The sequence below is a fragment of the Calcarisporiella thermophila genome (assembly GCF_041956535.1).
Source record: "Calcarisporiella thermophila strain CBS 279.70 unplaced genomic scaffold VTP21scaffold_3, whole genome shotgun sequence".
NCBI lineage: Eukaryota > Fungi > Calcarisporiellomycota > Calcarisporiellomycetes > Calcarisporiellales > Calcarisporiellaceae > Calcarisporiella > Calcarisporiella thermophila.
The window spans coordinates 961,359-975,399 of NW_027192193.1; the positions used below are offsets into that span (position 1 = coordinate 961,359).

General features: G+C 40.5%; 6 protein-coding genes across 6 annotated transcripts; 4 read left to right on the forward strand and 2 right to left on the reverse strand.

Annotated features, from left to right (window-relative positions):
- Positions 1 to 33: 33 nt before the first annotated feature.
- Positions 34 to 1,728, forward strand: VTP21DRAFT_7279 (uncharacterized protein; the record flags this gene model as incomplete). Its single annotated transcript, XM_069398002.1, has 7 exons — positions 34 to 221; positions 330 to 457; positions 517 to 736; positions 811 to 885; positions 944 to 1,099; positions 1,161 to 1,287; positions 1,354 to 1,728. 7 exons carry the CDS (start codon positions 34 to 36, stop codon positions 1,726 to 1,728), a joined length of 1,269 nt encoding a protein of 422 aa, XP_069255506.1.
- A 254-nt stretch (positions 1,729 to 1,982) lies between these two features.
- VTP21DRAFT_7280 (uncharacterized protein) lies at positions 1,983 to 3,200 on the reverse strand (the record flags this gene model as incomplete). The annotated part of the gene is made up of 3 exons (XM_069398004.1): positions 1,983 to 2,812; positions 2,884 to 3,117; positions 3,176 to 3,200. The coding sequence occupies 3 exons, from the start codon at positions 3,198 to 3,200 to the stop codon at positions 1,983 to 1,985; spliced, it is 1,089 nt and encodes a 362-aa protein (XP_069255507.1).
- A 1,525-nt stretch (positions 3,201 to 4,725) lies between these two features.
- On the reverse strand, positions 4,726 to 5,698 carry VTP21DRAFT_7281 (uncharacterized protein; the record flags this gene model as incomplete). The annotated part of the gene is made up of 2 exons (XM_069398005.1): positions 4,726 to 5,520; positions 5,579 to 5,698. The coding sequence occupies 2 exons, from the start codon at positions 5,696 to 5,698 to the stop codon at positions 4,726 to 4,728; spliced, it is 915 nt and encodes a 304-aa protein (XP_069255508.1).
- Positions 5,699 to 6,044: 346 nt separating this feature from the next.
- On the forward strand, positions 6,045 to 9,758 carry VTP21DRAFT_7282 (uncharacterized protein; the record flags this gene model as incomplete). The annotated part of the gene is made up of 3 exons (XM_069398006.1): positions 6,045 to 6,144; positions 6,792 to 6,924; positions 6,995 to 9,758. The coding sequence occupies 3 exons, from the start codon at positions 6,045 to 6,047 to the stop codon at positions 9,756 to 9,758; spliced, it is 2,997 nt and encodes a 998-aa protein (XP_069255509.1).
- Positions 9,759 to 11,036: 1,278 nt separating this feature from the next.
- Positions 11,037 to 12,269, forward strand: VTP21DRAFT_7283 (uncharacterized protein; the record flags this gene model as incomplete). The annotated part of the gene is made up of 6 exons (XM_069398007.1): positions 11,037 to 11,157; positions 11,234 to 11,504; positions 11,565 to 11,733; positions 11,800 to 12,051; positions 12,107 to 12,158; positions 12,226 to 12,269. The coding sequence occupies 6 exons, from the start codon at positions 11,037 to 11,039 to the stop codon at positions 12,267 to 12,269; spliced, it is 909 nt and encodes a 302-aa protein (XP_069255510.1).
- A 472-nt stretch (positions 12,270 to 12,741) lies between these two features.
- On the forward strand, positions 12,742 to 13,965 carry VTP21DRAFT_7284 (uncharacterized protein; the record flags this gene model as incomplete). The annotated part of the gene is made up of 1 exon (XM_069398008.1): positions 12,742 to 13,965. The coding sequence occupies one exon, from the start codon at positions 12,742 to 12,744 to the stop codon at positions 13,963 to 13,965; it is 1,224 nt and encodes a 407-aa protein (XP_069255511.1).
- Between the last annotated feature and the right edge of the window lie 76 nt (positions 13,966 to 14,041).

Sequence of the window (14,041 nt, forward strand, 5' to 3'; positions counted from 1 at the left end):
AAGCCATTCTCTTCAACACTATCCTGAATTGCAATGACGGATGCAAACGATTCATCCTCTCTTAATAACAATGAACAGCCGGCTTCAATATTCGAATCGAAAGTCATTAACGAGGAGTATAAAATATGGAAGAAAAACGCTCCGTACCTTTACGATCTTCTCGTTATCCACGCGCTTGAATGGCCGTCGTTGACTTGCCAGTGGCTACCGGGCATCGAAGTGTACTCTATCTCTCTGCTCTTTGCTCTTCGTGCATTTTGTCTGCTGATAATTATACAGAATGACTAATTTCGTTTTCTATTTTTTTTTTTGCTATCCATTAACATTAGTCCCGAAGATAAAGATAGCACTGTCCAAAAACTATTGCTTGGTACTCATACTTCTGGCAAGGATGAAAATCACCTTCTAGTTGCAGGAGTCTACCTTCCAAAAGAAGCCCCTAAAAATGGTGGAGGAGGTATGTTATTTGGATATCTCTATGAATATGCATAAACCGATAGCTAACTACTCTAAAAGAAGAGGACGAGGAAGAAGAACTTCATGTTCGCATTGAGAAAAAAATAGCTCATCCAAAGGAGGTCAATCGTGCACGTTACCTTCCGCAACGACCAAATATCGTTGCCACTCGCACTTCACGTGGTGATGTGCTTGTATACGACTGGTCGGATCCATTGCACCGGGCTGGCAGTGAAGTGGCGGAACAGTATATGATATTAAGAGGGCACTCGAAGGAAGGGTAAGTTGGGATTATTTTTCCGAAAGAGGAATTATTGTTAAACTTATGTCAATAACTCTGCTTTCTTTATTAAGCTACGGTATGTCATGGCACAAGAAGCACGAAGGTATCCTGTTAACAGGTTCGGATGATACGACTATTTGTCAATGGTATGCTTTTGTCGGCACTATCCAAACAAATCCTCGTCTTAATTCATATCTATTTCAGGGATATTAATAAAACGATGGATACAAATGAGCGTCCTCAGATTGTTGAACCTCTTCGAATATATCATGGTCACACTGCCATAGTAGAAGATGTTTCTTGGCATCCCCTCCATGAACATCAGTTCGCCTCTGTTGGAGATGATCACAAATTATTGATGTAAATATAGAACCTATTATACCATGTCATCTGTCACTAATTATATTGTCTTTATCTATAGCTGGGATTCTCGGACCCCTGATAGTAATAAACCTGTTCACAATGTGATAGCACACAATCAAGAAATTAACTGTGTCGCCTTCAATCCAACGGATGAATATCTCATTGCTACGGGTTCAGTTGATTCGGTAGTTATCATATCATTGACACTTTTTTATTTAGCGTGGGCTAACTGTTTACTTCCCACTGAATAGACGGTAGCGCTCTGGGATATTCGCCATCTTAAACAGCGCTTTCACACCCTGATGTATCACAAAGATGAGATTCTTCAGCTTGAATGGTCACCTCATCACGAATCTGTCCTGGCGACGGGTTCTGGCGATCGCCGAGTTGCAATTTGGGACTTGGGTCGTGCGCAAGATGAACCTACCCTGCCGGAGGAGACCGAAGAAGCACCCTCTGAATTGCTCTTTGTCCACGGAGGTCACACTAATAGAGTCACCGACTTAAGCTGGCACCCTGAGGAGCCGTGGATGATGGCTAGTGTTGCAGAAGATAACACTGTACAGATTTGGCAGATGGCCAGCCGAATTTACTCAGGGGAGGATGAAGAGATTGAAGGCGCGTAGAATATAATAAAAGGAGAATTTTAAGTTTTATGTCTCCGTTACGAGTGACTGTGATCACTCATTGAGGGCTATGGTTTTAATTGTGGAGTGTTGCATTTTGCTCTGTTCTTATTGTCTTTATTATATTTCGGAGAATTCTGAAAGAATAAATCATAGGATTATATATTAAATTAGATCCATGTTTTTATGCAGGGATACAATTATAAAATGTTAAAAAGTATTAAATGCAATAATAACTAAGAAATATCAATGAGTTACATGATAATGATCGGTACAGTTACGTTAGAAGAAACTGATTTATGAGGCAAAACAACGGTTCCTGTCATATACACTCCTTCTTTTACGCTCACATCATCTCCGAGCACTGAAGTGCCCTCAACGCGAGCCCATCGTTCAACGTTAGAGCGCCACCCAATGATGGAGGAATTGACGAATGCATGGTCCTTGATCTTGGCACCGCGCATCACCACGCAGCTTTGTAACCGCACTCCATCGCCCACTACAACGTCGGGGCCAATAACAACGTCGGGACCAAGGATACAACCCTCTCCGATCTTTGCAGAGGGGTCAATGAGAACATTTCCCTCACAGACGCAGTGCTTGGGGGTATATAACTGGGGCGATTGTTTCTCGGCAAGATGGGAGAGATAAAGAGATGTTCCTTTTAGATAGTCCTTTGGTTGACCCACATCCATCCAGAAACCCTCCAAGTCGAATGTATGAAGTGACCCATCTTTGGCCATGGCAGGGAACACCTCCTTTTCCATAGAGGTAGGCTTTGCCTCAATACGATCGAGTACCCGCGTGTCGAAAATGTAGATGCCCGCATTGATTTTGTTGCTAATGAATTCCTCTGGCTTTTCGACAAAGCACTCGACATTCGATACATTTGGTTGATTTACGACTACTCCGTATTTCGAAGGATCCTTGACCTTGGTGACACAAATAGTCCCCTCCCCACCATGCATACGGTGATAATTGAGTAGTTCGGTGAAAGGATACGAACAGGTGATGTCGGAATTGAGGACGAAGAATGGGGAGTCATCCTTGGCAAGAACATCACGAGCCAAGGCTAGTGGACCGGCTGAAAAGCAGATATCATATGTATATTCAATTAAAATGCCCTAGTAATGTGAAGATAATTAGTATACCCACCAGTTCCTAGGGGCTGCGTTTCAATTGAGAAAGTGATATTGATGCCAAATAATTTCTCATATTCTTTCAAGACTTGGACCATAATTTCTGGTCGGTAGTTGACTGCAAGCACAATATCCTTCACACCAGCCTCGACCAACGCCTCGATCTGATGTAGGATCATTGGCTTATTACAAAATTCGACCAAAGGCTTGGGGTAGGTAAGGGTGAGAGGTCGCAAGCGAGTGCCAAAACCTAGGAAAAAATAATGGGTCACCATTATTATCGACATGATGAGTGCACGCACACTTACCTCCGACAAGTATAAGGGCTTTCATGATGGGAAAGGTATCTCGATATAACTAAGTTGAAAAGAACTAGAAGTGGGGCAGCTATGCGAAATGTTAAAGTAAACAAATAAAGCTTTCCTCAAGGAAAAGGAAAAGAAAAAGGGAAGATCAATTTATATATTGGTTAGGAGAGGAAAATTAACCCTAAGGTTTCTAAACCCAGACCGCCGCATGCATTTGCCACTTGATAACCAGTAAGGTTAATTTTCCACTCGTGCGAAAATAACCTGGCAAAGTAGGCTTATGTCAGGCCGGAGATAAAAAACCATTGAGGTGGAGGGGGGTATTTACACAAATTGCTTCAGGTGACAAGAAAGCAAGCCTGTAAAAGATCCCTTGCACAATTTGGTTAGTCGAGTAATTTTTCAATGGGGAGGATAGTAGGATCGACTATTTCTTACACCGTGGATTGAGCCAGATATCGCTCACGATGTAATTAAATTGTTATACAATATGGAGGGGGGAGGGGGGAGAAGGGGTGAGTTTGCTAGGAATGATCCCGTTACGATAGATGGCTTATTGCAATATAAATAGTTCAGATCTAAAATAAGTTAAACAGTTATTTGCCAATGTATTGCGCCTCATCCCCTCATCCAGAAAATATCCGACACGTTTAAGATGAAAAACAGTTTTATTTTATTTCAAAACCGATTAATTAATACATATTTTAAAATCACAATAAGTGTAGTATTACTATGGAGGGTATTATGAACTAGTATTTGAATCAGAAAGGTCGTTAGAGTGTCCTGATGATGTAGATGATAAACGTATACTATATACAATGATTGAAATCACTTGCTCAAACATTGCCCAAATGCACTCTTATCCCACACAGTTCTATCTGTGATTCTCGCACTCAAATGCCCAACACCTGACAGACTGCTCGGCTTTCGGACGCGAGTAGGTGATGGTGGTGGTGAGAGTGATGTTGGAGCATTGAAGCTACTAGTAGATGAAGAGGTATCAGAGATGGGTGCTGAGGACCCATGTTGCCAACCTGAGTCTTTCTTGGTACTCCGTTGGATGCTATCCATGCTAAGTAAGTCTTGCACCAAAATAATACTCTGAAAATCAATTGTTAAAAATAGAGAGTAAGGAACAATGTGCGTTAGAGAATGAGAAACCTAGGAAAAACGGCAGAGGCTGTCGGAGAAGGAAATAAAGAAAACCCAATCTGTATTTCGAAAATAATTAATCAGATAACTTTAGCCTAGGCTTCAGAGCATAGTAGACCATTTCTAGACACCTAAACTTCTGTCCGATGTTTAAACTTAACTTTTGTTCAAGTGAAAGAACTATAACCAACTCAAAACGACAAAAGAGCAATAATAATACACTGTAAGAGAAAAACAAAAATGCGAACAATATAAGAGGAAAAATAAAGAAACAATACTAAGAATCGTATATAGAATTATATAAAAGGCGATAGACTTGTTGACGGTGGATACCTCTACCAAGCAGAATTCAGCAAGCGAGAATCAATTCTATTCGAAAACTGGAAATGGAAGATGCCTTAGAGCATCATTTGTTGTCTTTGCTCTGAATTTGTCTGCAAAAACCACTTCGCGCCCTCGTAAACTGTCCAACTGAGCGCTGTCGAAGGCATATGTGCAACTACTCTTGGGCGCAAACCCCGGAAGAACCCGTTGGCACCATTTCTTTCGTATATCAACTTGGCGCCCTGCCAAAATCCAGAGCAGTTCCGAATTCGCAGATCACTTGATTGTCCACGGGTCTGTAGCAGAGTTTTTACTACGTCGAGTGGTGTAGTGGCGGCAGCAGCTATTGCTCCAGCCAATCCTCCAGAAACAACATGAGCTTTAGGGTCATAGACACCCTCTGGGTTAAGCAGCTTCCGGAAAAATTCATATACGGTAAATTGTATCGACTGGAAGGGGATAGACATGGTCAATGTCGTTGGGTATGAAATGTAGAAAGCACGAAGTCCCTCTGAGAGATAGACCTTGCGTGCGCATTCAAATATTGTGCGATGAGTAGAACCGTGAATTTGCATGCGCTGTTTGATAACATCAAAAGGATTCATAAGTGCGTCGTGCGCCATTGAGGCAAAAGCTCCAGCAAAGGCGTTTGCAAAAGGATGGTGTCCTTCACGGTTTCCTCCAAGTGCATCTTTGCATTTCTCGTAGGTGGCGAAGTAAAGGGCATGTGCTGGTCCAGCCCCAAGGATAACCGAATTGACACCACGCCACAACGTAAGTGCTCCCTCAGTAGTAGTTATACGAGAAACAGCATGTGTGATGCCATTGTAAACAGCGCCCGGTGTGGGTGTTAGCACTTGCATTCGAGTCTAAATAAAGATAAATTTAGTTAAGATGAATTTAAATTTTATTATAAATGCATACTACCTTAACGCTGTCAATAGGGTACATGACCGCATGCTCCGTTACACCAGCAACTGCCCCCGCCATCAGGTGAATAAAAACAGGGGCACTTTCAGGAAGAGCTTCGTAATCTTGCTCGGACATTTCAAATTATATAATACTCAAATTAAAACCTGGAGGATGGTAAAAAAGAGTAGTTCGAATTCTATTAAGAATTTAAAAATAAAATGTGAGGCAGCTAGGAGTTTAAAGGGACAAAAAGAGTAGGTTATTTGGATGGATATAGGTTAAACAGATATAAGAGGAATAAGAGTACTCGGAAAGACTTGGAAGAACTGATATTTTAGGTCTGATAACTAAACAAACTGCGCCCGAAAAAATTTTATTTGTTATGATTATCTATAGAGGTTTTCTGACTAATCTGTAGTTTCCGACCTGACTCACATGTTTCTTGGATAATTTCTCCTCTCCTTACATCTGATTGAAATCGATGGCTTTCACGTCGGCAAACCCAGCCATACGGGAATTTACTTCCATCGTGAATCTTAACAGAGTTGTAATCTTATTTCTACTTGAAAAATTACCGAGCCGTAAGTGTCTCTGCGGCTTATATTACTTCCAAAACGCAAACTAATCCATCTTTATTCTTATACACCTATTAAAATTATTACCTACCTATCCTTTTTTACCACAATTTCTCTTCCTCAAATATATATGGGAAGAGATATTAATATACTAAGTGCATTGCAAAAGGGTATCGGATTATTTGACATCTCCTACATTTCTAGGAGAATTGACTAGAGCTTATTTTGTTTTCAACCATACCTTCAAAACATACCGAAATACAATTTGTTCAAAAATTAGAACTACCGGATATTTTTTAATTTTTGTTTGATCTTATATTGTATTGAAGCTTTCTCTCCTTTATTTTTCCTTTTTCTCCTCTCAAGTTGTTGATTCTAAAGATAATAACTATTGAGTGTCCTCTTATTCCAAGTTCATAAAATATTCCCTGTCGTTATATTATTCCTCATTTGATTAACCGCAAGGGAGCGAGCGGACATGCTTAAAGCAACAACCCACTTGATACGCAGCTCTTTAGAGCTATTTTTTGTATTCATTTTTATTTTTGGTCTTGTCTCTATTATATCCGCACCCTTATCAACAGCATCCCCTTTTCATACATTAAATAACACCCAAGATGAACCCCTTTTACCTGAATTGACGTTCAACTTAGCCAATCCAAATCTAATTTCACATGGGAAAGCCACTACGCTAAGTCAACTCGAGCAACTTGAGCTTTTGCGAAATGAAGGCGCGCGTCACGGAGCCGATGTTTCGAAGCTTGACCAGTACCTTAAAAAAATGAGGTAAGATTGAACTGTCTTACGTTCAAATATTCTTTAGTTAATGTATTACTATTTATAACTATTACTAAAGGCATGGGCATATGAAGCGAAGTCAACCCGATTCAGCGGGGACTCTGTTCGACGAGCCAAGAATGCGAGCAGAATTTGAACATAAGCGCTTTATCGATGCCGATGATATCCTCAATGAAGTGAATATCGAAGGAATTATGGACGGAATCGGCGGACCCATCCTTGATCTCGGAGGTATTCTAAGGCCAATTGTGCAGATTATCGTCGACGGCACCAAATTCTATGTGGACAGGTCGTTGTTTTATGATATGGGCGAAAAAGATTTCAAAACTCACATTTGGGGAAGCATTACTAATACTGGCCCAATTCCTGCCACATTCCATCTCGAAGAACCGCTCAAAATCTACTGGAAAGAGCGTTTAATCGCGTATCTTAAGATCCCAGATCTCTCAGCAACTCCTGGAGTGGGCGTTGTTATTGACAATGACGGACATGTGGATGTTGCAAACGCCAATGATCTTAGAGATTTCGTTATCGAACTGCTCCACGAGAGAACAACTGAATGGCGCATTTTTTCCGACAAGGTCACGGTTAAAGTGCTCGGTTTTACGGTGAAAAATATCAAGGTCAACAAACACGTGGATCTAGATGGTGCCGATGGGCTCAGAGGAAGAGTTAAAGTCAAAAGATTCGAGCTTCCAGGAGACGATCCTGCGGGAGGTGTAAAGGCCAGCTCCGAAGCTGAAATTCGTAATCCGAGTACAATAGGTCTCGAATTATCCAAGATCGATGTTCATATTTTCAGCCAAGACGTCTTTATCTCAGATGGTACCGGAAGAGATGTGACTCTCGAGCCAAAAGGTTCCTCTGTGCTTAAACTTGAGGGACGACTTTTCCCGCAGACATCGCAGCAGGGATTACAAGTACTTAGCAAGCTGTTCTCCAATTACCTGTCCAGCAAGCCGAACCCACTGGTGTTTATTGCCAACAGACTCTATGGAAGAAATGGTGAAGAAATCAGCTATTTGTCGCAAGCCTTCCGAACTTTGAGAATTGAGACATCCTTGCCCGGGGTGGATCCTGATTTCAAGGTCGTTAGGAATATTAACATCAAGACACTGGACTTCAAGTTCACGCCTCAGACTGCTTATGCTCCCCTTACCTCATCTGATTCTGGTGAAGCTCAGTTCCAAATTCCTTTCCCAATCTCGTTCTCGGTCAAGAAATTTGCCGCCAATATTATTGCTGGCGGAATGGGGGAGGATATCGGAACTCTCAACGTGCCGTTATCTGATGCAGTTATGAAGGACCAGAATACTGTTGCACTTACTTTAACTGACGTGCCCCTAAATGTCTTTCCTGATAAACACGCAGCATTCCAAGCCCTTGTAAAATCTTTGGCTCTTGAACCAGTAGGTACACTCTCTCTCCACGGTACTACGGATGCAGTCGCAAATACCCCACTCGGGACAGTCAATCTCACCGGGATTCCATTTAGCCAAGATCTTACACTCAAAGGGCTTAATGGGCTTAAGGATCCTCCCTCAGTCGTAAACTCTCTTATAGTTAATCGTGGCACCAAAGAAGCATTATACGCAGACCTCGATGCTACACTTACCAATCCTTCGGATGTCTCTTTCACCGTGGGCGATGTTTATTTCCGTGCTGTGTCTGATGGGCAGGTGGTTGGCACTGTGCTTATTCCCGGACTTGTGCTTAGTCGAGGCAGTAGCAATGTCAAAGCTCAGTTAGAGTACTCTCCGAAAGATCCCGCTTCAATGGCAGCTGGTGCGAAGCTCCTCCAAAGCTATTTGGAAGGCAACACATCCGATGCGTTCATTGCAGGATTCGAAAACTCCACGAATATAGAATCTCTCCTTCCAGCGCTTTCATCAGTTAATATCCCGGCAAAGATTAGAGGCACGCCTGATAAGTTGATCAAGAGTGGCAAAGTCCACGTCGCCATTTCATCCCTCTTCACAAACAAAGGTTATGCCAGCGTTATACTTGCAAACTACTTCAAAGCACCGTTTACACTTCAAGCAATTCGGGCCAATGTACTGAATCAGGGCAAGCAAATTGGATTCGTTGACACTGCGCTAAATCCCGAGTTTACAGTTCCTCCACGTGCTATGCGAGAATCACCCTGGTTACCTGTGCAACTAATTGGAACCATTTTGGAGCTCATCTTTTTGCTTCTTCGTAATCTATTTGGTTTAACCATCAGCATGGACTCGACGGTCATGGCCAAAGTCCAGGATTATAGTTTGATGCTACAATTCCGTCAAGATGTTCGCGTGACATTTGATATCCGATTCAATCTCTTCACATTTAACCCTCCCTTTCCCAATCTTGGGGGTATTCCCAAACCTATCATCGATGTTCCGTTTATATTCCCTACTTTCTCGTTGCCTTTCAACCTTCCAACCTTTTCGCTTCCGTTCAATTTGCCACCTCTCTTCGACCCTCCGACTCCAACTTCTAATCCAATGATGCCCACCACGACCACAAGCTACATGATGGCTACGCCTATAGCTGGAGCGGCGCCAGTAATGATGGTGTCCGACTATGGGCAACCAATGCTTGCAACACCCGTTGATGGAGCAATATTCCCAACGATACTCCTACCTCCGGAGCAAGAAGCTATTGTACGTGAGCCTATGTACACGCCCTTCGCAAACCCAACTCCATATGTCGATACTGCGTATGGTAATGCTGCGGTCTATAACGGTGCTTATAATGGGAACTACTATCTACCTAAGAGAGCTAGGAAATTTGCGAGGAGAGAGCTATATAGGAAACCAATAATCCGGGTGGCTTCTTAATAATTTAAAATTTATACTCGAACTTATTTCCCTCTTCTCCTATCACTTTTAGTTGTTATTTGTTTCTTTTGATTTCTAACATAGATCCGTTTTAAACTCCCGCTGTATGGAATTAATCGTTATATTTTGTTCAGGCTACCACCTCGCACCATCGAAACTTGAAGTGTTTAAATACTGAAAATATTGCTCGGCATTAAATAAGAGGGTGGATCACTATGGGGTAGAATGGACTGGTTTCAATGCCCTTCTATAACATTAAAGCTGGAGGATTGAAAGCAAAGAATTAATATCCCATTATAGAATAATAATTATTATAATATAGACAGGGTTCCAAATTAAGGACAGATTATAACTTTCAAAATCATTTTTGATTAATTGTCCTAATTTATCTCTCATTTTTTTTTAAGGTATGAATATTCTTTTCTCAATCAAGAGAAAAGAAGACAAAAAATTCTTAATGGCCCTTAAGAGCACGAAACACGGTATTCTTTAGTAAAAGGCGAAAGAATAATATCGTTATGCTTCGCGCTCAGGCCAAAGGATAGAGATTCAATTGGGACTGAATGAGAGAGAGTTTATATATTGTTCTTCGGTACACAAGGGAAAAATTTTACTAGTTTGTGAATTATGGGATGGAAATTTGGAATTTTAACTCAGCTGTACAAATTGATTTTACAAAATTAATCCATAATAAAGAGAAACTATATGTGGTGGAATGAGAGAAAATGAAAAGGCCCTAGTGATATTAGATGAATATACAATGAAAAATTGGCTATATTTTCAAACGTGGGTTCTAATGGAAATTTTTAGTATCATGGTTGATATAGATCTTAAGAGTAAAGAGATGGTAACCCACATTATGACATAAAAGTAATAAATATATAATTATACTTAACAAAAACAACTAACTGCGAATACCTCGGTATATTTAATCTGCCTAAAAAATATATAATATTTTTCCAGTAAAAACACGATTGCCTGTGAGCCAATGAAAACGCATTATTTCGGAAACTGGAGTTTAAAGTCGCAGTCTGGAAAGTGAGAATTATGTTTCCGTTGGCGTTCTCCCGAGGTGGTAGCAATGATTATATTAATTGATATATTTTACACACAAATTATACGCTGATGGATTTACTCAGTAAACTACCAATCGAAATTGCGCTCCAGATCTTTGGGTATTTAAGCCCATATGACTTGGTTCAAGCGAGTAGCACTTGTCATTCCTGGTCTCTTATCACATGTACGCCTTCCCTCTGGCAACGCATATATTTTAATTACATGTACAAGAAAGGTTTACCGATAGAAGTAGCCGAAGAGATGCTATCTAATTCTAGTCATTCTTTTTCATGCAAGGAGAAATACCGTCTCTTTTGTGAAAGGGAGAAGAATTGGAAAAAAGGTAACGTTCAGAAGAAAGGATTTTTTTTTCGTAATATTGCCAACAATATTTTGAATAATGATTATTTTCATTCTAGGCATAGCTACCTCAATTAAAAGCATATTAGCATCAGATTTCATCAGCATTAGATCTTACGCTATACATGAAAAATACCTCGCGGGAATAACTATTGAGAACAAGATTTATATCTGGGATTTATGGGAAGTAGAGTTTAAAACATGGCAAAATACACCCCGCTGTATAGACTTCATTGACATTGGGAGATTTTCATCGCGAGAATATATTCATATCGCATTAACTTCTACTCAAGATTCACCATATTTGATTGCAATCAGCGGAGATGATGGGTATTTGGGTTCTGCAATCCTATTATATATTTATTCTAATGAATGACCTGCACTCAACAGATGTCTAGTCGTTGGTCCGAATGGTGTAGTGCTATACACTTTCGAGTTTGAACAAGTGTTGGTGTTGCATAATTTATACATGAACGAAAAATATATTGCATTATGGTTTGATGGTGCTTCATTTAGAGTTTGGAGACTCACCGATGGATCCATTGCATGGGAAGAAACGGTATCTAATCTAACAGTTTATAAGCGATTATGGGTTGAGTTCAACATCTTTTTTTCCGTTGCTTAGCACGATGCCCCCTCTGGATATTTTGGTCTAGCAGATTCAATTCTATTCGTCCTCATTAGACCATATAATATTATGACCTTTACGGAGGTAGTCGTGGTGGATTTAGTGTCAAGCCAACGCATTAAAACCATTAGTTCGCCGCTGTTTCGCTCGCTCTCCACTCTTTGCGAAGTTTCCATGAGACGGAATCTTCTCGTCATCTGGGATAGACATCGAGCGTACTCATTTCTATTATCAAGAGAATATATGGAGGTACTATATTATTTCCAAGCCTTTTATTTCTTTATTCACAGCTAAACCACTATAGGAGTACATTGAATTCCCATTCGAATCGAAGGCACGCATTGTGTACTCTAGAGGTAACTCTCCAACAGCTCTTTTTAATATTGGAGAAAATTTGCATTTGCTGTGTTCATACTATGGTAGTCGAACGCTGCATGATCCTACTTGCAATCTTTCAAATATTGTAAATATCAAACATTACTATCGATGCGATTTCGATAACTATCGCATTCTTCTCTATCGGAGAAATGTGCCTATATTGTATATAGTAGAATTCTGGCCTTCAATTTTGCACACCCAATAAATATATGCTAACCAACCATCCAAGTTTGGCTAGCAATTGACGATTTGTGCCAATCTTTCAAATATATGAAAAGTATTTTTCTAATCGAACAGCTTCTTCTAGCTCATCTACTAGCACGATCCCACAATGACACTTCTGATACTGTTGATATTTTTTTATTCCATAAATAAGAGTTCTAACTTTTTGAGTACTAGATTTTCGGGCGCAAGGGGACAGATGTAAAAATTGTAATATATTACTCTTCAAGGCATAGTATCTGAAACAACAATTTTGTAATGTTGACTACGAAATTCATCAGCCCAAACCTCTGCTGAAAACAATATATATACTCTACTTATTTATTTATTTATGAACATATGTCTAATTCATCGAAACATTCAGTGCGGGGGTTCTTAGATATATCCTTCACTCATTCTCCTGTTACGAACCCGTCTGTCGGATCTGCCCACCCTCCCTCTCATTTCATAAATGATTCGAATTCAGATAACGCGGTTGCTGACACATCGCTAATTTTCCCATCCAAATTGAACACACTGACTGTCAAGAAAACTGGCAAACCTATTAAACCTGCCTTAAAACCCTCGCATTCTGCTCCGAATATTCGTCGTCTCCCTAAATATGTCCATTTTGATCCACTCGACCACATTAGGCATTTTTCAAAATCGCAGACGCCATCTCTACTTGAGGTTTCATTAGACGCATGCGAGGAAACCAGCGAAAATATAGAATCTGAAAAAGAAGGAGATGAGTTGACCATTGAGATGCCAAATATTACACCTGCAGTATATCGAGCGTCTTCACAACCTATTTGCCTTGTTCAAGTGGTTCTATCGCCTGACAATCACTCACTTCTAGGTGAGTTGGCAGAATCCTCTCAGGCAACAAAAAAAGAGGTGTCTGTGGTGTATACCTTTGATTTTTGGCATACGGTAAATGAAACTGAGGCACACTCGGGCAAGAAAGGGCGATATAATTTCGAGATAAAGCTTCCGGCTGGCCAGGAGGTGACTATGTTCTTTGCGGTTCGACTAAGGATCAATGGAAAAAGAGAAGAGTATTGGGACAATTGTGATGGTATGAATTATCAGATGGATATTCGTAGGAAACGAGCAAAGAAAAGCTCAGCAAAGCCGCCTCCTATTGATACCTCAAAGCCTTCAGTGGTTACCACGGAAGATCCAACTTCTCCCCCAATACAAAAGGGGAACTTCTTGCGCAAATCTTACGATATTGATGCTTCCTTGGATTTAGCTATCCAAAATGCTTCTGAATCTCACAGCACTCTAAGCTCTAATATGGAGAACCCGCTTCGTCCCTCCCTTTCTCGTTTCAATTCATTTCCTCCCCCTCTTCATCAGAAACACGAATCTGAAAAGCTTCAGTCTGAAGTTACGAGGCATGCCCCACCACTTAGAGCGGAAAGTAACTCAAATCTTACTTCTTCAGAATATGAAGAGCTTATCAATCGATATTGCTATTATCAACCCTCGTCGGACTCTTCTCCCAACTCCAACTTTAGTTTCTTCAAGCTTAACCATGACTATTTAAATTCACTACCTCATGACACGTTACTCGGCTAGAGAATACAATATTTCTTTTATGTCTTTTCGTGCCTTTCTTCATACTCGTGTTAGGTTTTGTAATTTCGCAATAATG